The sequence below is a fragment of the Microtus oregoni genome, unplaced genomic scaffold (genome assembly GCF_018167655.1).
Source record: "Microtus oregoni isolate MIOR12 unplaced genomic scaffold, Mior012 000023F_ref0000262, whole genome shotgun sequence".
NCBI classification, from domain to species: Eukaryota; Metazoa; Chordata; class Mammalia; order Rodentia; family Cricetidae; genus Microtus; species Microtus oregoni.
Genome location: NW_024543082.1, coordinates 2174199 through 2199732, shown reverse-complemented (window position 1 = coordinate 2199732; position 25534 = coordinate 2174199). Strand labels below are relative to the sequence as shown.

The 25534-nt window shown below is 46.8% G+C and overlaps 1 protein-coding gene across 1 annotated transcript; it reads left to right on the top strand.

Moving 5' to 3' along the window:
- Positions 1 to 564: 564 nt before the first annotated feature.
- Muc20 (mucin 20, cell surface associated) lies at positions 565 to 14637 on the top strand. The gene is made up of 6 exons (XM_041673273.1): positions 565 to 686; positions 2891 to 3249; positions 3568 to 3842; positions 4680 to 5752; positions 11179 to 11270; positions 14435 to 14637. Exons 1-6 carry the CDS (start codon positions 611 to 613, stop codon positions 14501 to 14503), a joined length of 1944 nt encoding a protein of 647 aa, XP_041529207.1. The 5' UTR covers positions 565 to 610; the 3' UTR covers positions 14504 to 14637.
- Positions 14638 to 25534: the final 10897 nt, after the last annotated feature.

Genomic DNA, 25534 nt, shown 5'->3' with positions numbered 1-25534 from the left:
GGAACACTGTCCCCTGGAGACCCCAGGAACACGCACATCTGCTGGTGGGAGAGGGGCGCTCCCACTTACATCTTGAGCATCTGAGATGTATGTATTTTCTATGAGCACCAGCAATGTACAGGAGACATTCTGTAAGAACTTTAACGGCCTCCTGCGTCAGAGAGCATATCCACTTCACAAATCAAAGAGTTAAGGCTCAGAAAAGTTGTCTCATTTGCCTTTGATCCTTAGAACTAATAAAATCTAGGCTCAGCAGAGAAACTTGGGTCCTGCTCATGAAGCCCAGAGCCCAGGTATGGGTAAGTGGAGTAAACACCATCTCTCCCACGCCCTTCCCAGTTGCAGGGGAGGCTAACAGAATGGAAATGATGCTGTATCTTCAAATCAGAGAGGCAAGGCTGCCAGGCAAGGGGGCGGGGGTGGGGGTAGGAGGGCAAGCCTGGGTCAGCCCTTGCTGCAGGTCTGTGTTCACCTGGCTGCATCCTGGAACCTGCCCAGTCACACCTGGGCAGGCGGCTGCCCCTCCTCCCTGGGTTGAGGAAGCAGGAAAGAGTGGTGCAGAGAGGCAGTGGGCAGGTCTGCCAGGCAGCGGTGGTCAGTGCCTGGCAAGATGGGCTCTCTCTGGGGCTTAGCTTTGCCTCTCCTTCTCCTCTGCTGGAAGGCTGGAGTCGCTGCCAGATCTGCAGGTAAGGGACAGGAGTGACCCAGGGCTCCTCCCCGACAGGGCTCTGGGTGTGAGTTTTGGCAAAGCCAGCCCTTTGTGGGCAAGGGTAGGCATCTTTGTTAATTTGCAACTAACAACCTGCTGGGTGTAAAATATGATGACTGTGGACGAGTGTTCAGGACGGCAGATGTGTCAGTTGGGCGTGGTGACTCCGGCTATCCCTGTAACAGAGTGTGGGAGTTAGTCTTCAGGCATGGGACAGTGGGCTGGGAGGGTAGAGGGGGCAGGGAGATGCCAACTGGTGATCATTTCGCTGTGAACTGAGAAATATGGCCTAGCAAAGCTCCCGTTCATCCAAGTCTGTTGCCAACACAATTACTCTTTGAAATTTGCCTTTGGAATGAAAAGTCTGTCACAAACTGCTCAGACAGGGAGGTTCTGAGAGAGGCGGCCTTTTCTGGAAGATAGGAGCTAAGGCCAGTCTGCCACTGACAGTCACTGTGCCAAACCCTTCACTCACACAATGGAAAAGAGATGGTTTTAGGTTCACACAAAGCCGAGCAGATGGTCCTGAGGCATCGCCTCTGTCCTGTCCCTACCACAGACGGTCCTGCCAGCCATGGCCCCAGCATCAGCGTTGTCATAGTGATGGCCCCACATGGGCACCCCACACTAGACTCTACTTATTTCTTTATTGACTGAGTCTCCCTAGGCAGGGCCCTGGCTGCCTGCAACTTGCTATACAGACTTTATGTATGTGTGTATTTATTTCTTTTCCCCATTTTCCATTTTCTCTGTGTGTGAGAATGTTTTTACATACGTGTGGACTCATATGTGTATGGCTGTGTGTGAACATGTGTGCATTGTATGTGGAGGCCTGAGGTTGATTTGGCACACACACACACACACACACACACACACACACACACATATATATATATATATATATATATATATATAGAGAGAGAGAGAGAGAGAGAGAGAGAGAGAGAGTCTATGAAGACCCGGCACATGTGTGGAGGTCAGATGACCGGATGACAGTTTGGGGATTAAGCTCAGGTCATCAAGCTTGGTGGCAAGCACCTTTACCCACATGAGCTATCTGACTGGTCCAACATTACGTTTTAAATTCTCATAACTTTAAGGACAGGCACTCATCTCTAAGACCAGCACTGCCACCTTAAGGGCGAGGAGCCTGCAGTTTACAGGGACTAATTGGTCCCCAGAGCCAGCTTGTGCTGCTAGTACCTAACCACTGGCCCACCCTGCCTGTCACACACACTCACAACTGACAGAGTATGCTGCACTTTTCATCCTGCTTAACTGCAACCGTGCAACCCCACAAACCAGGTCCCTTGCTCCATCTGGAGCCCAGAGGCTTGGCTTGTGTCACAGAATTATACAAAGCAGAACAGGGAGCGGAGGTGGGACTCAAAGCTGGCTCTGCGCCCAGACTTGCCTCACCTCCAGTTTGGAGGAATGCAACAACATCCTACGACCCGGGTGGGTTCCGTGGACCAGGAGGCTCCAAGAAAGAGCTTGGACGGGAGTGGGGGAGGTCTGTGGAGATGGCGATCTGCAACTCCTGCAGATGTGGGTGTGAGGGTGTGGTTGGACTGACTGAGTGGGCACAGGGAGGACAGGTGTGCTCATGTGCCCACCTGATCTCTCTCTGTACCCAAGTGAGCTGTCCTGGGCTCCCTGACTGCTCGCTTTCCTAGGGCACTTTACATTCAGGCGGGGGGCTCCTCTCCCTTCTCCTACCCGTTACCTCTAAAGATGAAACCGCAGGTCGTTCTTGGATTTTAAGGAAATACTTCCACAGGAAAATACTTTGGGGGTGAGCAAACTACCCATCAGGGAATGACAAAGTTCTACAGAACGTTCTGGAAGTCCTCCTTCCTGCTCTGCAGTTCTTGGCTCATGTGGGGTTTGTGTCTCCTTTGCCCACCCTTGATGGCACAAGACTGCCACACTGCCCTGCATCCCAGTGATCAGCAGGGACCCTGGGGCTGCCTGGTCTCAGAGGGTTATCAGGACTTCAGAGGGTACTAGCCAGGGCGGCTGTCTTCAGAGCCGCCATGGAGGCCATGACTTCTCCGTGTTGCTTTCTTCGTCTTTGTTTATATAGACAATGTGCCATCCGGCAGCACCCAGGGCATAAACACAAACACCCATGTGAAGTCAGCCTATCAGGACTCACCAAGTTGTTTCCTCCCGACACAGGCCTGACCATCGGCAGTTCTGCTCCTGTGGTGACGGTGAACAACACGGAAGTGCTTGCCTTCACTCAGAGGGACAGGCGCGGTTCAGCGGGGGATTTCCAGACCACTGACCTTATTCAGTACGTTCCTCTAGATGCTCAAACTCTGAGCGCTGAAACTCCTTCTAACACCTTAGCTGCAACCAGTACCAGTTCAGAGGTCAATTCTGACACCCAGACCATCTCTCCTGCAACAGAAACAGGGAAGACAAAGACCACCTGTCCTGCAGCGTCAGCCCTGGATATTCAGATCACCTCCACTACAGCGTCAGCTCTGGAGACCCAGACCTCTTCCCTTGCCGCATTTAGCATAGATACTCAGGCCTCCTCCCCTGCAGCATCATCGCTGGACACCCAGACCACTTCTGCACTGTCATCCCTGGACACCCAGACCACTTCTGCACTGTCATCCCTGGACACCCAGACCACTTCTGCAGCATCCCTGGACACACAGACCACTTCTGCAGCATCCCTGGACACGCAGACCACTTATGCAGCATCCCTGGACACACAGACCACTTATGCAGCATCCCTGGACACACAGACCACTTCTGCAGCATCCCTGGACACACAGACCACTTATGCAGCATCAACCATGGGCACCCAGACCACTTATGCAGCATCAACCATGGGCACCCAGACCACTTTCCTTGCTACATTATTCCTGGACACCCAGACCACTTCTGCACCGTCATCCCTGGACACCCAGACCACTTCTGTAGCACCAACTCTGGACACCCAGACCACTTCTGCACCGTCATCCCTGGACACCCAGACCACTTCTGTAGCATCAACCCTGGACACCCAGACCACTTCTGCACCGTCATCCCTGGACACCCAGACCACTTCTGCACCGTCATCCCTGGACACCCAGACCACTTCTGCACCGTCATCCCTGGACACCCAGACCACTTCTGCACCGTCATCCCTGGACACCCAGACCACTTCTGCACCGTCATCCCTGGACACCCAGATCACTTCTGTAGCATCAACCCTGGACACCCAGACCACTTTCCTTGATGCATTATCCCTGGACACCCAGACTACTTTTTCAGCATCGTCCCTGGACACCCAGACCACTTCTGCACCGTCATCTCTGGACACACAGATCACTTCTGCAGCATCAACCCTGGACACACAGACCACTTCTGCAGCACCAATCCTGGACACCCAGATCACTTCTGTAGCATCAACCCTGGACACCCAGACCACTTTCCTTGATGCATTATCCCTGGACACCCAGACTACTTTTTCAGCATCGTCCCTGGACACCCAGACCACTTCTGCACCGTCATCTCTGGACACACAGATCACTTCTGCAGCATCAACCCTGGACACCCAGACCACTTCTGCAGCATCCCTGGACACACAGACTACTTCTGCAGCATCCCTGGACACACAGACCACTTATGCAGCATCAACCATGGGCACCCAGACCACTTTCCTTGCTACATTATTCCTGGACGCCCAGACCACTTCTGCAGCATCAACCCTGGACACACAGACCACTTCTGCAGCATCAACCCTGGACACCCAGATCACTTCTGCAGCATCATCCCTGGACACCCAGACTACTCTTTCAGCATCGTCCCTGGACACCCAGACCACTTTCCTTGGTGCAGCATCCCTGGACACCCAGACCACTTCTGCACCATCATCCCTGGACACCCAGACCACTTTTCTTGGTGCAGCATCCTTGGACACCCAGACCACTTTCCCCACAACAGGCACCCTAGAGAACCCGACCATCCTCCCTGTTGAATTGACCCTAAAGACCCAGACTATTTCCCCCGTAACAGAGACCAGAACTCTTGCAATAAAAATGCCTTCCAACTTCATGGTTGTGCACCCCAACCCTACAGATACTTCAGCTACAAGTGGCAGCCCCAAAGTAGAAATGAGCACTGTCAAGACAGGCACAGTGAGTGACCCCGTAGACACTATCTTTGACACCTTTTATACAGATGACAGCTCTGAAGAAGGTAGGACGACCACAGTTGACCTCTTGACCTTGGCTCACACGTCCACAGAAGCTGAACACCTGTCCTCAGAGAGCGGCTCCACCTTGGACAACTCAGCTAGGGCCCTCACCAGCCCACAGGTCCTGGGACCCGACACTGCATCTCCAACCAAGGACTTGGTTGTCGTTAGCATCACAGAAACAGAAACACCTGCCATCATCCCTGGGACCTCTGACACAAACCACAGCCCTACAGAGGCCTTGTCCACTTCTGAGTCGCTAACTTTGCCTCAATCCCCTGAGGCAAATCCACTTAGCCCCAAGACCACAAGCTCATTTGGGACTCTGTTGACAACTGGTACCTCACCTCTTGCCATTACCCCGGAGGGCACACTCCCTACTAGTGACGTCACAGAGAGAGAAACAACAACGGCTCAGACTTCTGCCTCTGGTAGGACTTTGGTGACAGTTAGTGCAAGTCCACTGAAAGAAACCTCAGCACTCTCTCTTGAGACGCAAAGCCACACTGAGGTCTTGGAAACAATTACAGTTCCCAGGGCTGCTGGAACAACAATGGCAGAAACAATATCCTTCTCTGGTTCAACTTCAGACATCAGCCCCTCAGCAGGGGCCACCACCAAGGGCTCTCCCACCTCAGACACTTTAACCACAGATGATAGAACCAGCAGCTCCTCCCTCGCAGGTAGTAGCCCTCTTCCTTTTGTCTATTCAAGTACAGCCAGCACCAGCAAAAACCCAAACATCACCTTAGCCAAGACCACAGCCTCACCAGAGACCCCAGGGATGCCCTCATCATCTACACCCACTACTTCTTGGACAAGGAGAACCCCAAAACACGATCCAGGTAAGTGAAACCTCCATGTGTGGTCTTCGCAGATTTAGGTTTGGAGTATTTTTTGGTGGAGGTTGGGGGCAGTTTCGAGATAGGGTTTTTCCTGTAGCTTTGGAGCCTGTCCCTGAACTTGTAGACCAGGCTGGTCTCGAACTCACAGAGATCCTCCTGTCTCTACCTCCCGAGTGCTGGGATTAAAGGTTTGTACCACCGCTACTCTGCTAGGTTTGGAGGGTTTGTTTGTTTGTTTGTTTTTGTTTCTAGAAACAAGGTTTCTCTGTAGCTTTGGCATCTGTTCTGGAACTAGTTCTTGTAGATCAGGATGGTCTCAAACTCACAGAGATCCGCCTGCCTCTGTCTCCCAAGTGCTGGAATTAAAGGTGTGTGCCACCACCGCCTGGCTGATTCGGAGTAATTTCTTTTTTTTTTCTTTTTTTTTTTTTTTTTTGGTTTTTTGAGACAGGGTTTCTCTGTGGTTTTGGAGCCTGTCCTGGAACTAGCTCTTGTAGACCAGGCTGGTCTCGAACTCACAGAGATCCGCCTGCCTCTGCCTCCCAAGTGCTGGGATTAAAGGCGTGCGCCACCACCGCCCGGCTCGGAGTAATTTCTTAAGGAGCTGAGAGGAAGGAAGGGGTTCAAGGCCGATGTTGCAAACTCTCCCTGACATTTCATGATTTCCTTTGTAGGTTGATAATAGGCAGTTACGATGTATATGTGATGTGGTCATGTGTATGTCATGTAGTGATGTGCATGTCATGTAGTGATGTGTATGTGATGTTGTCAAATGTATGTGATGTGGTCATGTGTATGCCATGTAGTGATATGTATATGATGTGTTCATGTGTATGTGATGCGATCATGTGTATGTCATGTCATGTGTATACCATATGGTCATGTGTATGTGATAAGTGTGAAATAGGTTTTCAAGGAGTGGTTGAGATCTTGGCTGTTTTAAGCTGAGAGACAGGACCTGTCCCCATCCTCAGAGCCTAGGTTTCTTCACCCTGGCTGGGAGGACGGGCAGCACTGCACTGGACGGACAGCATCTTTCCCAGATCTGACCTTTACAGCATCAACTCTTGTGCAACTGCTGTGCTTCAGGGGAAATTGGAAATGTTTTTTATTTTAAACACTTGGCCCTTAAGTCAGTCGTGCCCACGCAGAAGGGAGGAATGTGGACAAGCAACTTGTCCAAATCGCTGCCACGTGAGCATGCAGAGAACATGGAAGTGGGGCTCAGTGACCATGTTTGCTGTGTTCTCTATCATAAAGAGCGACTTTAGGCAACCAATGAATCAGCATTTGGGGAGCTTGACTCTTAACTTCTGAAATGGCAGAAACGTCTCTGAGGAGCCCCCCAGATATCAGCTCTGTGGGAGAAGAGCTTGTGGGCGGCCCGGAGAGAGCATCTGCCCCTGCTGGTAGTGTTGTCCTTGTGGTTCATTCCTGAGTGCCTTTGCCTTGTCCCAGCTTTCTGAGCAAGGGAAATAAGATACTAATCACGAGTTGAGGACATAGCTCAGTGATGGAGCACGTGTCACTGGTGAGCATGCCTGAGACCCTACATTGACCCCAAGCCCTGAAAAATCTCCGCCTCTGTCATCTGTACCTCTCTGTGTCTCTCTGTCTCCATCATCTCTATGTGTCCACCTCAATCTTGATCTCTATCACCTGTCTCTACCGTCTCTCTCTTTCATACCCATCTCTACCAGCGTCATTTTGTCTTGATCTCTATCCCTACTATTTATCCCATCTCTTTATCGTCTCTGTCAGCTCTATCTCTGTCATACATCTTCAGGCATGATATCACAGGCCCTGCAACCCAGTACTCAGGAGGTAGAAGCCGGAATGTGAGTTTGAAGCCAACTTGATCTACAGAGTAAGACCCTATCGGAAAACCAGAATCAGCCCAAAACAAAATTTAAAACAGAGAAATATTTAACCACAACCATGTTATTGAATATCTTCTATATTCTGGACAGAAAACAATGTAAAAATTCCTCACAGTCAGTAGGCAGAACCCCAGAATGATGCTCTAGTGTTAGCCAGATGCTCTAGTGTTCTGTCTGTTGCTATGTGAACACCATGACTAAAAGGAACTTGGGGAGATGACTTATTGGCCCACAGGCCAGTCCTAAGTGGGATTCCCTCCTCCCAGCTGTGTGTAGACCTGTGTCAAGTTGACAAAGCTACTATAGCACTAGAGGAAGACGATTGAACATAGTTGTCATGGGTGCAGGCCACCGATAGGATGGTGGCTGTCATGAGCTCCATAAATGTGCGAGAGAAATTTTTACCTGAGAATGGAGTAACTGCAGACACTCTGTCAAAGAAATGCCTAGGAATTGCAGGCTAGTTCACACTGTGAGTTTGAACTCAGTTCTGCCTAGGAATTACAGGGTAGTTCACACTGGCAAGTTTGAACCTAGTTCTGCCTAGGAATTGCAGGCTAGTTCACACTGTGAGTTTGAACTCAGTTCTTCCTAGGAATTACAGGGTAGTTCATACTGGTGAGTTTGAACTCAGTTCTGCCTAGGAATTGCAGGCTAGTTCACACTGTGAGTTTGAACTCAGTTCTGCCTAGAAATTACAGGCTAGTTCACTGTGAGTTTGAACTCAGTTCTTCCTAAGAATTACAGGGTAGTTCATACTGGTGAGTTTGAACTCAGTTCTGCCTAGGAATTGCAGTGTAGTTCGCACTGCGAGTTTGAATTCGATTCTGCCCAGTGCTAGCTTCAGGATCCATTTTCAGAGCATTTTCTCAGCCTGGTTGTAAAGAACATCTGGACCAGGCAGTGTTACCGCAGAAGACCAGCTTTTTCCTTTTTGTGAGTTCATACCCATAGTTAGTTCCAAAACTTGCCTCAGTGGGCTTCTCCTTGGAGGCTGATGGCATGTTTCCCATTCTGAGAGCCAAAGGCGAAGTCACACAAGTGGGGTGGTCCCCAGGTGAAGTCACACTCATGGGGTGGTCCCTGGGTGAAGTCACACATGTGGACTGGTCCCCGGGGGGAAGTCACATACATGGGGTGTTCCCCTGGTGAAGTCACACACGTGTGATGTGGGATTCCCCTCTGTATGCTGTGAATACTATTGGTTAATAGAAAAACTATCTTGGGCCTGCACAGAGCAGAATAGAGAGAGGTAGGTGGGGAAAACTAAACAGAATGCTGGAAGAAAGGAGGCGGAGACAGAGAGAAGCCATGGAACTGCTGCTAGAGACAGACGTGCTGAAACTTTGCTAGTAAGCAAAGTATCTCCACTGCCACATGGAGATACGCAGATTAATAGAAATGGGTTAAATTAATATGTAAGAGCTAGTCAATAAGAAGCCAGAGCTAATAGGCCAAGCAGTGATTTAATTAATACAGTTTCCGTGTGATTATTTCGGGAGTCTAGGTGGCCAGGAAAAGAACAAACAGCCTCCTACTACACACGTGGGTGGTCCCCCTGTGAAGTCATATATGTGGGGTGGTCCCTAGGTTCTAGGCACAAGTCCTCTTGCTGTTCCCACTCCCTCGGAGCACTCTGTTAACAAAACTAGTCTGTCTGCATGGAGGATGAACCACAGATGGGTGTGTCTCACAGAGAGGGCCTTGCAGTGGAGAAGAATCCTTTTCTAAGTTTCTTTCTCTCTTTCCTTCTGTCTGTCTCCTCCAGCTCCTCCTCCTCCATATCATTATCATCGTGTATGTATATGTGAGTGTGTGTGTGAAGGTGTGTGTATGAGTTTATGTATGTATGTATGAGTGTGTGTGAAGGTGTGTGTATGAGTTTATGTATGTATGTATGAGTGTGTGTGAAGGTGTGTGTGAGTGTGTGTGAAGGTGTGTGTATGAGTGTGTGTGTGAGTGTGTGTATGTATGAGTGTGTGTGTGTGAGTGTGTGCATGTATGTGGTGGGAACAGGTATTCATGTGCCATGTGTACATCAGGAGTTCAGAGGACAGCGTTGTACAACCATTTCTCTTCTCCCAACTTTACTTGGGTTCCAGGAACCACACTCAGGTCACCAGGCTTACTCAGCAAGCCCCTTGACCCATTGAACGACCTCAAAAACTCAGAAAAAGAGTTCTGAGCACACATCTCAAGGAAATTTACCCTGCCTGAATTCCAAATCCACAGCCTCTCAGATCATTCATTGGTCCAACCATCAGGCACAAAATCAGTCAGTGCCAGATCAGTTTAGGGAAAGTTAGTTATCTGGAGCAACAGTGATCCCATAGGCAGCTGGGACTAACCTGGGAATCCCTGGCCAGGACTGGCTTGCTATCACAAGGTTTTTTTTTTTTTTTTCTCAAGAAACATAAAGTAAGGTTTATTTCTATTTGCCCCAGATAGTGAGAGCTTTCATAGATTCTATGTAGTCCAGCCTGGTAAAACAACATATTCCTTGGTGTTACCTATGGGAGCCTGGATGGCTCAGAGGCAGTCAGGTCACCAAAGAATCCCACCTCTTATGTAACCTTGGGGAGGGGCCGGGCCTGGTGAGCCTCCCTGAGCCTTGAAAGAGGGAATGCTCATAGACCTGATTTGAAAAGGGTCTTTTACAGGTGGCCACAGCAGCTGCGGTCTAAGACATCTGTTATTATACCTAACCCAGAAGAATCAGACACGGCACTAGCTGTGGGCAAAGTTGGGAGGCCCACCCACCTTTGTTTCTACCACCACAAAAGGCTAACGACTTTGTCGGCACAAGGAAATAAGATTCATCTGGAATCTGAAGGACTTCTTAAGGAGGGGAGGAAGGAGCAGGGTGTAATAAAAAAGACAGGATTCCAGAGACTTCTAGAAGCTAAGCCAGTGGCCTGTTGCCTTAGTCATTCTCATATGAGATGAAGTTAAGAGAAATCAACTTTGTATTATAGTTCCATATGAAACAGTTCTCAAATGGTTAATATCAACAATTTAAAGTTGAATAGAAATCTGATCTAAAGATTAAGGTGGCAAAAGAGACAGATAGAGTGTAGAGGCAGAGATGTCAAGCCTTTTCACCTTGCTTTAGCAGCTCACCAGACATCTGCAGATGCTTTTTGCAAAAGTGACTTCAGAGCCTGGAAAGGCAGCACACTTGCCTGGTGTCATGAAACCCGAGTTGGAGGTCTTGTCTGCAGTGGGTTAGCGAGGGACCCAGGCTATGCTGCTCTACTTCATGATCTCCAAAATTGGTGACTTTCACAGTCGACTGAAGTAAAGGAAGTTAGGGTTTATTTGCCAGCACTCCAGAGGTAAGGGGATCTCTTTGCATTCGAGGCCAGCCTGGTCTACAAAGAGAGTTCCAGGAAAGCCAGGGCTATGACACAGAGAAACTCTGTCTCAAAAATATAAAAACAAAACAACAAACGAAAGACAAGCAGGAGTCTAGACTCGTATGGAGAGGGCCCAGGTTGGAGATGAATGGACTGTTTTTACCATCTTTTCTCTATCCTCAACTTTCAGGCGAAGATGGCGGCTTCCTCCTTGTACGGGTGAGTGTGTCCTCCCCTGAGGACCTCACTGAGCCCAAAGCTGCAGAGAAGCTGATGCACCAGGTAAGTGAGGCATCAGGCAAAAAGTGAGGGGCTCTCGGGGACCCCAGGGACCATTCTTCATGGTCTTTCTCCAGACATAAGGATGGGAGATATCACAGAGGAATACATGAACACAAACATGTTACTGCTCAGCCTACCTTTGTAACGGCCTGGCTGTCCTGGAACTCACTCTGTAGACCAAGCTGGCCTCAGACTCACAGAGATCTCCCTGCCTGTCTCCCCAGTGCTGGGATCAAAGGGATACATCACCGCCCAGTCTTTCTCCACTCTTATACAGTCCAGCACCCCAGCCAAGGGAACGGTGCCGCCAATAGTGGGCTAGGTCTTCCCATATTAAATAACTTTATACAACAATCTCCCTTAGTCAGGCCAAACTGATCCAGACAATGCTTCATCGAGACTCTTCCAGGTGAGTCTAGAGTGCATCAGATTGACAAAACTAACATCCCAGCCACCACGACTGACATCCCAGTAAACATCACACGGGTGGGAGAGGGTATGAAGTAGGGATGCTAGATACAGATGAACCCCTCGGAGATGCTCCAGGCAGGGAGAAAGATGGTGGTGTGTTTGTATACCAATCTGGAGAAATTCTCTTAAGGAAGGTTCTGGGGTCAAGGCTTTTGGGGGTACTGGAGTAGAAGATTAGTATAAAGGCCATAGGCCTAGCTCAGTGCAGGCCTCATGAAGTGGCCAAGTTCTACCCTATTGTGAACAGTGAGAACAGAGCTGGTGTGCCCCCTAAGACAGACTGCCCCTTCCCCCTCTTCCACCAATGTCTCAGCCTTGTGGACTGCACCCTTCACAGTCAATGAGAACCACAGAAGGTCAGGCTCCATGTTACCTCTTGAAAGAACAGACAGGAAAGAGAGGCTGACAGGCAGCCTTATGCCAGGGCTAAAGTCCTACAGCCAGGATGTATAGGCGAGGTGGTCCATTAGCAGATGGAAGTGGGTAGTAGGATCCCTCAATAAAGGCAGAAGAGACCTGACATCCGTCACTATTTGGCCTTGTCTAGCTCTTAAATTTTTTTCCTATTCCCTTTTCATATTGTAAATAAATCCCCACCCCACATCTAATTTTTGTTTTTATCCTATTTTATGTGTATGGATATTTTGTCTGCATGTACCTCTGTGCACCACATACATTCCTGGTGTCGGTGGAGGCCAGTAGAGGGTATCAAATCCCCTGGAACTGGAGTTACAGATGGTTGTGAGCCACCATGTGGGTGCTGGGAACCAAACACAAGTCCTCTGCAAGAGCAGCCAGTCCTTTTAACCACTGAGCCATCTCTTCAGCCACAGATCTGATTTGTTTCAGGTCCTAGATGTCCAGGCTTCCAAGAAGTTAGGTGACATTGATGGGGTGTGTGTGTGTGGGAGGAACAAAGCTCTTGGATGCAAATGAGGGGAAGGAGGACCCCAGATGCACGGAAGCAAAGGAACAACAGAAAAGCAGCTTTGAAAAAGCATGCGATTGGGCAGTGGTGGCACATGCCTTTAATTCCAGCACTCTGGAGGCAGAGGCAGGCGGATCTCTGTGGGTTCAAGGCCAGCCTGGTCTACAAGAGCTAGTTCCAGGACAGGTGCCAAAGTTACAGAGAAATCCTGTCTTGCAAAACCAATACAAACAAAAAAAAAATCAAACAAAAAAGCTTGAGGACATGCTCCCTGGGACACTGTCCTCTTCCTGGTCAGTGGGCGTCACACTCCATGTCCTGCCCCACAGGTTCCCACTGACACTTTGCCTTTGGGTTGCTTGTTACAGGGTCAAAGTCTTGAGCAGGAGCATCCGACTGGCCCAGGCCGGCTCTTGTATTCCCCAATCACTGCCCTAGGAGGGACTAAATATTGGGCCTTTAAATTCTCTTAGTAGCAAGGAAGCCCACTGGGACTGCCCTCGTGAGGACTTCTGTCCACAAGGTGTCCAAGTTTGACACAGGACAGACAAACAGATGACAGATGTCTCTGTCATGAGCATCAAAGCAGGAAGCATGGATCCCCATGGGAGGGGGTGTCCACAGGGGAGCACAGACTTGAAGGGGTCAGAAAGCAACCTGGAGCTCAGAAGTGGGTCAGGCAGCTGAGAGACAGGAGTGAAGCCACATGAAGTTGCCAGTGCTTTTTTATTTATTATTTTATTATTATCATTGTTTTTATATTTTATTCCTTTATTTTATGGGATTTATTAAGCGTATTGATTTTTGTTGAGGTCTGGTGTAGTAGGAGGCTGCTTGTTTGTTTCCTGGCTGCCAAGACTCCTGAAATAATCACACAGAAACTATATTATTTAAATCACTGCTTGGACAATCACTTTAAGCATATTGATAGCTAGCTCTTATATCTAGATTAACCCATTTCCATTATTCTATATTTTACCATGAAGCTTGTGGCCTACCGGTAAGGTTCCAACTGGCAGCTCACATCTTTCCCCTCTGGCAGCTACATGGCGTCTCCTTGACTCTGCCTACTCTCTCTATATATTATCTCTCCCAGTCTGGCTAAATTTTTTAAAGCCATTGGCCGGAAGCAGCTTCTTTATTCACTAACCAATAATAGCAACACATATACCCTTTTCTGTTTAAATAAAAAATGAAGGTTTTAACTTTAACATAGTGAAATTATATATAAAAAACAGTTATCAAGCAAGAATTATAGTTACAATATTAATATCTACTTTATCTTTTATCATAACTAAGGGAAACTGTAACTATCTATTCAACTCCATCAAAGACTCTAGAAGGATTTAATATTGCCTAAGTTAACAGGACGTGCATTGTAGGCAACTTCCGAAACTCTAGAATTGACAGAAACATCTCGCTGCCTGGACAATCTAATAGGCCAAGAGGTATTGTAATTAATACAGTTTCTGTGGTTATTTCGGATCTGGGAAGCCAGGAAACAAACAAGCGGCCTCCGACTACAGTCCGGCCAATGGTGCGAGGCACAGGGGTCAGGTAGCTCTGAGGGTGGGTTCTAGGTAGCTGTGTGAGCTTGGGTAAGCCAGTCCACACCACTTTACCCCTCATACAATGTGGGTGAGAACCGGCTGTGTGTTTTAAATGGCTCGGGAAGCATTGTTGATGTCCCTCTGCTGCCCTTTCTTGTCCTTGGCCCATGGAGGGCAGATAGGCTGGGCACCCCACCTGTTCTTCTGCTTTCCAGCTCAGCTGCGAACTGCACACCCACATGCCACTCGTCCAAGTGTCCGTACTGAGTGTCAGAAGGGGCTGAAGGATGTTAGCTGCAACCAGGCACGCCCTCCATACTGGAAGAAGAGTAATGCTACTTGTGGCCAGGGCCCCAAACTGTCCAAAGCCATGGTACTGTGCCATGGACCCAGATGGTACCCATGGAGGTCAGCTGACTTGAGAACCCTACCCCACACCTGACCACAAGACATTTGTCCACTCTGCCTGAGGGTGTGTGCAAGGGGAGAGGGCTGGCCTGTTTCCAGTGGTGTCGTTCACCTTCTCTGACTAGTCGTTGTATTTCAGTAAAGAGAGAACTGACTGCTCTACCTGTGTTCTTCTGTTTTGTGCTCACGACACTCAGTGTGACCCAGAGATGATCTGTATTGAGCCGATGTGCCTTAGATGTCCTTATCATGTGGGAATTTGGGGAGTGCTTTCCTGTGGCCTGGTTTGGTTAGGCATTTACCACGATGTGCCCTGGAGCTCTGTATTAGTCAGTTTATTGTTACTACAGAAAAATAGGAGATCAGTAACTTGCAATGAGAAAAAAAATTATTTCTGCTCACAGTTGAGAAGGTTCTGGGTCAAAATAGGGCAAACCCATTGCTTTGGGCTCCAGATCAGGTTGAAATAGGGCAGTGGTCCATTGTTTTGTGTTTCAGGGGGAAGTGCCAGGTGACAAAAGCCTTGTGCTCAGAAAGCAAAACAAAGGAGGAGGAAGGAGCAGGGATCCGGATTCTGTTTAAGAGCATCCCCAGTGACTTCAGAATTCCCCCTTCGGCACCATCTCCTTAGAATCCCACCTACTGAGGAGCTACTCTGGGGACTTAGCCTTTCACACCCGGATCTTCCAGGAAGGAGTCCACAGCATAGAGAGCTCCTTCAGAGCAGGGGCCTCCAGTGAGGGAGGAGCACAGAGAACGTCAAATTGACTGAAATGCCTAGTTGTATGTAGACTCAAACAGATTTAATAGAAAGTCTGGAACATGCAGTTATTCCCGCCATAGCCCATTCTCTCCTGCCATTATTTAAAATTCAGTGTGGTTTGTTTTTCTTCTCTTGTAAAAGCGTAACTTGGTTATGATTTTAAACTTTTGGAAAATCCAAAAAGGAACCAGAAAGAGTAAAGTAGGAATAGGCAGGGGAGAAGGAAAAACCCTGAAATACCAGCTCTTCCATGCGGCCAGTGTCCAGTTGCCCAATGGTTGAGCACTGCACACTCAATGCTCCCCGATTTGAAGCTTGTAATCCCGCTTGCTGCATCATCCTCAATTTCCCTCAACTCCGTTCATCCTGCTTGCGCCCTTCAGCTGCTCCAGCCCACATTCTCAGAACCACTAATCCTTCTCCTTTCCCTCTCACATTTTATAGTAGAAAACTCAACTGGCTTCTCTTCCTCAAACAATGACCAGCACCCCAGAACCCCCTCCCCAACTCACCATCTCTGCTGCCATCGCCCAGGTGGTCTGAGATGCCACCTGTAGTACTCCAACCTCCGTCTTTGTACCTGTGTCCACCTGAACACCCAGTCCTGTCCCCAGACACCAGCTGGAGATGTCTTCATGACACACACGACAGGCCTCTGCTTCATGGGCTTCCGTTTCACTCACAGGAAAAGCCAAGTTTGGGCAACAGCCTGTAGACAGTGAACGACGGGTGCCACTGCACCCAGCTCTCTGGGCTGCCCTATGCATGCCGCCTGACTGCTGTGCTGATCCTTATCTATATCTGTGCTGGGCTTGTATGCACCATTCAATCTGCTTTTCAAAGGCCTTTTCTGCAGACATTCGCTCAGCACTTCCTCCCTCTCCACCTCTCAGCTGCTCCTCAATGTACTCTACCCACAATTCCCTTCTCAGCCTACGTTCGATTGCACTCTGCCTTGATATACCTGGGGTAGTATGCATTTCTTCTATTTGTCTTTATCACCTGCATCCTCCAACTATAATGAAATCTTTTGCTCTTTGTAGCGTGCGTAGTACCTTGCATGTAGTCAGTCCTCCGTGCGCCGGGGTTACAGCTCAGTCTCGGAGCACATTCTCAGTGTGAGCAAAGGGCAGGGTCTAATCTCTAGCATTGAAATGACCACATAAGTTGTTCCGTCGATATGTTAAGTAGATTTTGGAACCAACCACCAGCTGCTCTGGATAAAAGGGGTGTGTGTTCTCAGAGTGACACTCTGTGTTCTCAGAGTGGGGCGAGAAATAACTCCAACTCTTACCCCAGTGTGTTTGGTGAGTCCCTGAAACAGAAGGGAGACCGTGCTGTGTGTTGAGGTGGATTCAGAGATGTCCCCGGGGCTAGGAAGATGCTCACGGGGTAAAGGTGCCAGCTGCCAACCCCAAGGACCCGAGTTTGATTCCCAGGACGCACATTATGGAAACAGAGACCCAGCTTCCTCACAGTGTCGGAAGTAAAGAACCAAGTTCCTCACGGTGTCTCCGACTGACTGCCTCCCCTTCCTGTACACAAAGTAAACAAAGTGATTTTTTTTTATTTATTAAAAATTTCCACCTCCTCCCATTTCCCTCCCCGTTCCACCACTCTCCCTCCCCCTCGTTCTCCAGTCCAAAGAGAAGTCAGGGTGCCCTGCCCTGTGGGAAGTCCAAGGCCCTCCCCCTTCCATCTAGGTCTAGGAAGGTGTGCATCCAAACAGACTATGCTCCCAAAAAGCCAGTACATGCAGTAGAATCAAAACCAGGTGTCATTATCATTGGCTTCTCAGTCCACCCTCATTGTTAGCCACATTCAGAGAGTCCACATCAGAAAAAATAACCAGAGTTAACAAAGTAGACAAGATTGCCGGGCAAAAGTTGGGAGCATTGGGGGGGGGGGGGGGCTTGGGGGAAGGGGAGATGGGGAGAGAGAAGGGAGAAGGGGAGGATTGGGGAGAGCTTGTGAGAATGGGATGGTTGAAATGGAGGAAGGGTGGATATGGGAGCAGGAAAGAAGATATCTTAACTAAGGGAGCCATTTTAGGGTTGGCAAGAAACAAAGTGATTTTAAAAAATGTCTCCTACCACAGAGAGTAAAGCTAGTAGGGGATGTTTAGACTCAACAAAGATAAAAGACTGGGAAACCATGATTTACATCACATTCAGCGGAACAGCGGGTCCTTGCTGTAAGGAGAGTTCCTATAGGACAACAGAGAGAGAAGCAGGCTAGCAGTCAGATGGACAAACAGCAGAGAGGGGTAACTTGCAGAAGGAAGGATGAGAATGCCTTCCCATGAAAAAGAAAGTTTGACTTTGCTGCCAAAGATGGGAAAATTAATACAGTTAGGTATAGTTTATTGTGTTTCAGGTAGGTAGGTAGAGATTTGTATTTTTTTTAAGATTTATAAAATTTTCAATCCTAATAAGTGAGTAGACAATATTAAATATTTTTATCGTGAATGAAGGTCGTACAGAATTTTGAAGGCAAATGCAACTATTTGGCAATTTAAAACATTGCAATTGCACATCCCGGGCCGGGTGGTGGTGATGTACACCTTTAATTCCAGTACTTGGGAGGCAGAGGCAGGTGGATCTCTGTGAGTTCCAGGCCAGCCTGGCCTACAAGAACTAGATCCAGGAAAGGCCCCAAATCTATAGAAGAAAGCTGTCTCAAAAAACTAAAACAACAACAACAATAACAAACAACAACAACAACAAAAACCCATTCCTTCAACCTGGAGATTTCATTCCTAGCTTATTTCAAGAAAATAATGAAGAATCTATATAGAACTGTTATAACTGCCAACAAAAAGAAATCTAAACAAAACTCAAAGAAGCTCAAAATATTGCAATAAGGCAGCCTAGTTAGATGCAGTAGATGTTAAATACAATATTATTCAATCTGTAGAAATCCCTGGCTGGAGTGATGACTTACCAGTTAAGAGTACCTGCTGCTCTTACAAAGGATAAAGAGTTTGGTTCTCAGCATCCATGTCAGGTAGCTCTGGGATCTGATGACCCCTTCTGGCCTCAATGAGCACTGCACTCATGTGCATATACCTCACCACAGACACATGCAACTAAAAATAAAATAACTCAGGGCAGGAGAGATGACTCAGAGCATGCACTGCGGCCAGAGCAGGCCCGAGGCAGCAACCTCCACAGGAGCAGTACAAGTGTACAACCACTGAGGGAGCAGGCCCAAATGATGCCCGGGATTGCAGAGCAACTCCTGGGAGTGCTGAGTGACCTCCAGGAACATCTAATGACTTCTAGGGTCACTGGCTGCACCATGAGGAACAACCATAAGAGCCTTGGATCCACTGGCAGCTGGAAGATTGATCATGAGAGACACAGTCCCAGCTACACCAATCAGAGGAAAAGATGGGTAGACAATGTAAGAACACACTCAACACCACAAAGAGCAACATGATACCAACAAACACTAGTGGCCCTACAACAGTAAGACTTGCATAACCAAATATAGATGAGGCAGAAGAAAATGACCTAAAAATAACTTTAGGAGAATGTTTGAGGCCTTGAAAGAGGAAATAAAAAATTCCCTCAAAGAAATGGAGGAAAAGACAAACAAAAAATTGGAAGAAATCAACAAATCCCTTAAAGAAAATCAAGAAAAAGCAATCAAACAGATGAAACAATTCAAGACATGAAAACCAAAATAGAGACAATAAAGAAAAAATAAACCAAGGGAATTATAGAAGCAGAAATTATGAGAAAACCACAAATGCAAGCATAAAGAACAGAATACAAGAGATGGAAGAGAGAATCTCAGGTGCTGAAGGTACTATAGAGAAAATAGACTCATAGGTCAAAAAAAAAACCCATTAAATCTAACAAAAACTTAACACAAAATATACAGGAAATATGGGACACCATGAAAAGACCAAACCTAAGAATAATAGGGATAGAAAAAAGAAAAGAAGCACAGAAAATATATTCAACAAAATCACAGAAGAAAACTTTCCTAACCTAAAGAAAGATAAGCATATGAAGATACAAGAAGCTTACAGAACACCAACTAGACTGGATCAAAAAAAGTTTCCTTTCCACATAAAAATCAAAATGCTAAACATACAGAATAAAGAAAAGAATATTAAGAGCTGCAAAGGAAAAAGGCTAAGTAACATATAAAGGCAGACCTATCCAAATTACACCTGACTTCTCAATAGAAACAATGAAAGCCAGAAGGTCCTGGTCAAGCGTTGTGCAGACATTAAGAGACCATGGATGCCAGCCCAGACTACTATACTCAGCAAAACTTTTAATCACCATAGACAGGTAAAACAAGATATTCCATTGTGGAGGGCTAGCTTTGAACTGCATAGAAACTGTGCAGGGTGACTTGAAGTAACATTTTTGCTGACATGCTTGGCAGGCCAAGTAAGGAGGAAGCAAACCTCCTCTATCAGTAAAATGCCCTGCCAATAGTCAGTCCTTGAGAACACAGATGTGCACTGTAGTTCAAAGGCTACGATTAGGTTGTGGTTTGTCTCCTGATGAAGTGTTTCTACATATTATATTACAGCAAAAATTATTCCCATAACAATAGGCTTTTTGTTTAGATTTAAAAAGGCACAAAGCTCTTGAAATAATTTGTAACAAAGTTATTAGTTTATGTAACTATTACCAAGTCTTATGAGAACCTAGCTTGTATTGTGATTTGAGTATTATAAAAGAGCCCTGGCTTTGCAATAAAGTGTGTAGTTGTATCTCCTACTCTGCATCTCCTGTGTCCTGATTTCTCCTGCACTACCCAGGGTCATCCATAACCGAGGTAGTTGGGGAAGGGTCCCCAACATTTCACGACAGAACCAGATTTAACCAATACCTAGTCACAAACCCAGCCTTACACAAAGTAATAGAAGGAAAATTCCAACCCAAGGAAGTTGGCTACATCCACAAAAACATAGACAATAGATGATCTCATGGCAGCAAATCCCAAAGAAGGGGAAAACACACAAAATAACAAGAGCTAGCAATCACTGGTTATTAATATCCCTTGATATAAATAAACTCAACTCACCTATAAAAAGACACAGGCTAACATATTGGATACAAAAACAGAATCCATCCTTCTGCTGCATACAAGAAACACATCTCAACCTCAAAGTAAGACATTGCCTCAGAGTAAAGGGTTTAGAAAAAAATTTCCAATCAAATGGACCTAAGAAACAAGCTGGTGTAGCTATCCTAATATTTAACAAGATAGACTTCAAACTAAAATCAATTAAAAGAGACAAAGAAGGACATTTCATATTAGTCACAGGAAAAATCCATCAAGAGGAAATTCCAATACTGAACATCTATGCCCCAAATACAAGGGCACCCTCATATGTCAAAGAAAAACTTCTACAGCTTAAACCACAAATAACCAAACAGTAATAGTGGGAGACTTCAACACTCCACTCTGACCACTGGGCAGGTCTGCCAGACAGAAAATTAACAGAGAAATAAGGGAACTAACAGATGTTATGACTCAAATGGACTTAACAGACATCTATAGAACATTCCATCCAAACATGAAAGAATATACCTTCTTCTCAGCACCTCATGGAACACTCTCAAAAACTGACCACATACGAGGTAACAAAGCAAACCTCAACAGATAGGAAAAAAAATGGAATAACCATATGTATTTTATCTGATCACCATGGCTTAAAATTAGAATTCAACAACAACACTAAATCCAGAAAGCCCACAAACACATGGAAATTAAACAATGTTCGCCTGAATCATCAACAGGTCAAGGAGGAAATAAAGGAAGAAATTAAAGACTTCCTAAAATTCAGTGAAAATAAATACAGCATACCCAAATTTATGGGGCACAATGAAAACAGTGTTAAGAGGAAAGTTCATAGCACTAAATGCCTACATAAAGAAGCTGGGAAAAAAATCTCATGTTAGTGAGTTAATAGAACAACTGAAAACTCTAGAACAAAAAGAGGCAAACTCACCCAGGAGAACCAGACAGCAGGAAATAATTAAAGTGAGAGCTAAAATCAACAAAATAGAAACAAAGAAAACAACACAAAGAATCAATGAGACAAAGAGTTGGTTCTTCGAGAAAATCAACAAAATAGACAAACCTTTATCCAAACTAACCAAAAGGCAGAGAAAGAATATCCAAATTATCAAAATCAAAAACAAAAAAGGCGACATAACAACAGACATGGAGGAAATCCATATTTCGAAAACCTGTACTCCACAAAACTGGCAAACTTAAAGGAAATGGACAATTTTCTGGATAAATATAACTTACCAAAATTAAATCAAGACCAGGTAAGCAAACTAAACAGACCTATAACTTCTAAAGAAATAGAAGCCGTCATCAAAATCTCCCAACCAAGAAAAGCCCAGGGCCAGATGGTTTCAGCTCAGAACTCTACAAGATTTTCCAAGAAGAAATAATACCAATACTCCTCAAACTGTTCCACACAATAGAAACGGAAGGGAAATTGGCGAACTCTTTATGAGGCTACAATTATCCTGATGCCCAAACCACACAAAGACATTACTAAGAAGGAGAATCACAGATCAATCTCACTCATGAACATTGATGCAAAAATACTAAATAAAATAGTGCTGAACCGAACTGAGCACAGAGCCCACTCAGAGGAGCACCCAAATGTTTTTGAGTGGCTAAGATGGACGAGGGGTTGGTTATGTGCCGGTTTGAATGAGAACTGGTCTCAACAGGCTCATATATTTCAATGTTTGGTTCCCAGTTGGTGCATTGGTTGGGAAAGGTTAGGTGTGGCCTTGGTAGAGAAGGTGCGTCACTGGGGGCAGGCAGGCTTTGAGTTTCAAAAGCCCATGCCAAGCCCAGTCTAGAGCTCTCTGGATAAGAAGTGAGCTCTCAGCTCCTGCCCCAGCGCCGTGCCTACCTGCTTGCTGCCGTGCTTCCTGCTATGATGGCCATGGACTCACCCTCTCAAATTCTAAGCCAGACCCCAATTAAATGCTTTCTTTTCTAAGTTGCCTCAGTCATGGTGTTTTATCACAGCAACAGACCAGTGGCAAAGGCCGGCTACATGCGCAGATGCCCCTGAAAGAAGGCAGTGGGCTCTGAAAGTGAAGGAAAGAGCTCTCAGCTGTGCAGTCAAACAAGCCATCAACTGACCCATGTAATCACCTGCTGTGCATTTGATGATGTAATCACCTGCTGTGCATTCGATGATGTAATCACCTGCTGTGCATTTGATGATGTAATCACCTGCTGTGCATTCGATGATGTAATCACCTGCTGTGCATTCGATGATGTAATCACCTGCTGTGCATTTGATGATGTAATCACCTGCTGTGCATTCGATGATGTAATCACCTGCTGTGCATTCGATGATGTGGTCACCAGCTGCGTGCCCGATGATGTGATCACAAACCATGCTACGACAAGGCATAGTGGGAAAGCAGAGCTTACTTGACCACAGTGTCACTCTCAAGGGAGCCCCTCCCACTGAGTCTTTTTTCTTCTCTTGCTTTGTGCTTTCCTAAATTGGTGACACCTACTCCAGAGGACAGTTTCACATTAATTGCATTTAAGTAAGAGCTTGTACACACAATGCTGTTGATGATTGCAACTGTCAATCAGAAAAATTATAAAATATAAGACAGATAAATTGGAAATTCTAGAGTCTAATTATAATCATGCGGAGGAGGGAGGAGAGGATCTAGGTTAGCAGAAATAATGTCATCAAATCATGAAGAAGCAGAAGAACATGGAGAAAATTCTCTAGCTATTAGATTCTGAAGGTGTGTGTAGATGAGGTAAAAACATCAGATGGGGAGATGACTGGGTGGGTAAGAGAGCTTGCTTCAGAAGCATGATGACCTGAACTCAGATCCTCAGCATTCATATGAAAAGCCAGGCAGGGCAATATGTTGTTGACCAAGTTTTCTGTCCCACCAGGTCCAGCAGTCATTAAGTCCCAAAGAAATACACAGAGGTCTACATTAATCATAAACTGATTGGCCTATTATCTCAGGCTTCTTATTAACTCTTTCTTACATCTTATATTAGCCCATTATTCCTGTCTGTGTTAGCCACATGGCTCGGTGAGGCAGTCACATCTTGCTTGCTCTGTGTCTGGCTTCCTCTGTGTCTGGGTGATGACTGTAGACTGTGTCTTTCCTCTTCCCAGAATTCTGTTCTCATTGCCTTACCTCTACTTCCTGCCTGGTTGCCCTGCCTATACTTCCTGCCTAGCTACTGGCCAATAAACGTTTTATTAAAATACAAGTAACAGGGCACAGACAATTGTCCCACAGCAATATGCAAAGCCAACAACCCCAGCACTGCTGGGGATGGGACACAGACAGGAGGGTCACTGAGGCTTGCCAATCAGTCAATCTAGCCAAAATGTCAATCTCCAGGTTTACTGATAAACCCTGTGTCAGAGTAATAAGACACAGAGTGATGGAGTAGGCCACCTAACGTCCTTCATAGGCACACAACTTGGACACACACACACACACGCCCCACCCCCACCACCCCTTTCCTAATGGTGAAAGCATGTACAGACCTAAACAAGACCACTCCCTTGTCACCTGTGACTAGGTATGACCTCTGAGACCCTAAAGCATGAAGAGATGGCACAATGGGCACTTTCCTGACAAGGTCACCCAAAGCCTGTCCATCTAGTTCTCCTTTTGTCCCTTGAGAGAGGGCTGGCCACCATGCTGTATGAAGCAGTGTCCACTCATGGGTGTGTAAGTGAGTGGACTGCTTTCTAGTATCAAGAGTTTAAAGTGGTGGATCAGGTCAGCCAGCTGCTTCCTGTCTTCCTGGCCGTCTAGCTCCTTACATCAGGCCCAAAGGATATTTCTGGAAGGTTCCTTTCCAGCAGAGAAGAATGAGCAAGGACATTGGCATTTGGGGTCCCAGGTAGCTCTCTTTGTCCTGCAGTCTCTGCTGCCTGTAACCAGCTGGGACGGGAGTGTGCCTGCTTCCTCTTCTCAGCTAGGCCTACATCGCTGAAGATGGACCAGTCCTCTCTATCCCAGATGCCGCAGTGACAGAATCCAAACCAAAGATCTAGGAGTAAACTCGTGAAAGCTTGCAGTAGTGCCCTTGATCTAGCTCTGCCCTTCTGGAAGGTAGCTGGCTGCCAGACGCAGCAGGGTGTCCCCAGGGGACAACCTCCTTTCCCTGTCAGTGCCCCATTCTGTGCCCTCCGGACCTCAGCATTGTGACCAGAGTTACTAGACAAGGCATTGAGTATCAAGTATGTACACCTTCAAATGAACAATTTAAAAACAAAAAAATAAAAGGAAGTCCCAAATATTTCCTGGAGCACCCTTCTACTACAAAATAAATTGTGCTGGTGGCTCGTCAGAAATTTAATTTTTACTAGGCATCCTCCACTTTTTATTTGCTAAATCTGACAACTCCCCTTTCTTATTCAAGAATAATACGTATTTGTAGAGTACATAGTTTGAGCTGTGCGGGTGCTTTGCATCCGTTAGCAAATGGCCCTCCTTTGGGAAATAAGATCTTGCTATAAGCCCTGCTGGTTCAGATCTTGCAGTAATCCTCCTGCCTCTGCTTCCCAAGTTCGGTTACAGGCATGTGTGGCCCTTACTGATACAGTTCACAGTTTTAGAAGTTGAAGTCTAAGGTTGATTGGCCTCATCTGTTTGACCTTTAGGTCAGAGCCCCTTGACTAGGTCAAATGGCAGAGAAACAGAAAAGAGACCTATCCACTATATGCAAAAGAGGCCAAGGGCACAGGCTAGCCTCATGTAACAAAATCCCCTTCCCAGGGGCACTGGGATCCCTTGAGAAATACTCGTCTTCCTGAGGGTGATTTCCATGACTTAACCGCCTTGTACTAGGCCTTTGCCTCTCGAAGATTTACCACTTCAACATGTCTGCACCAAGGAACAAGGCTTCAGCACAGAAATCTTTGGGGAACAACTGCCCCCAAAGCATTGGCTGAGGCGTAGGAGTGGGGTGAGACAAGGACCAAGCCAGTGCTGTGGCCACTGATGCAGCCAACATGGGGCACCTAGGAACTGTGGCAGGGCTGGGACCCACCGCTCAACTCCTGTACCATCTGTCTAATATTTGTGTTTATGATGATTGGGAGAACAAACTGTGCCTAGCCCTTCAGCCACCA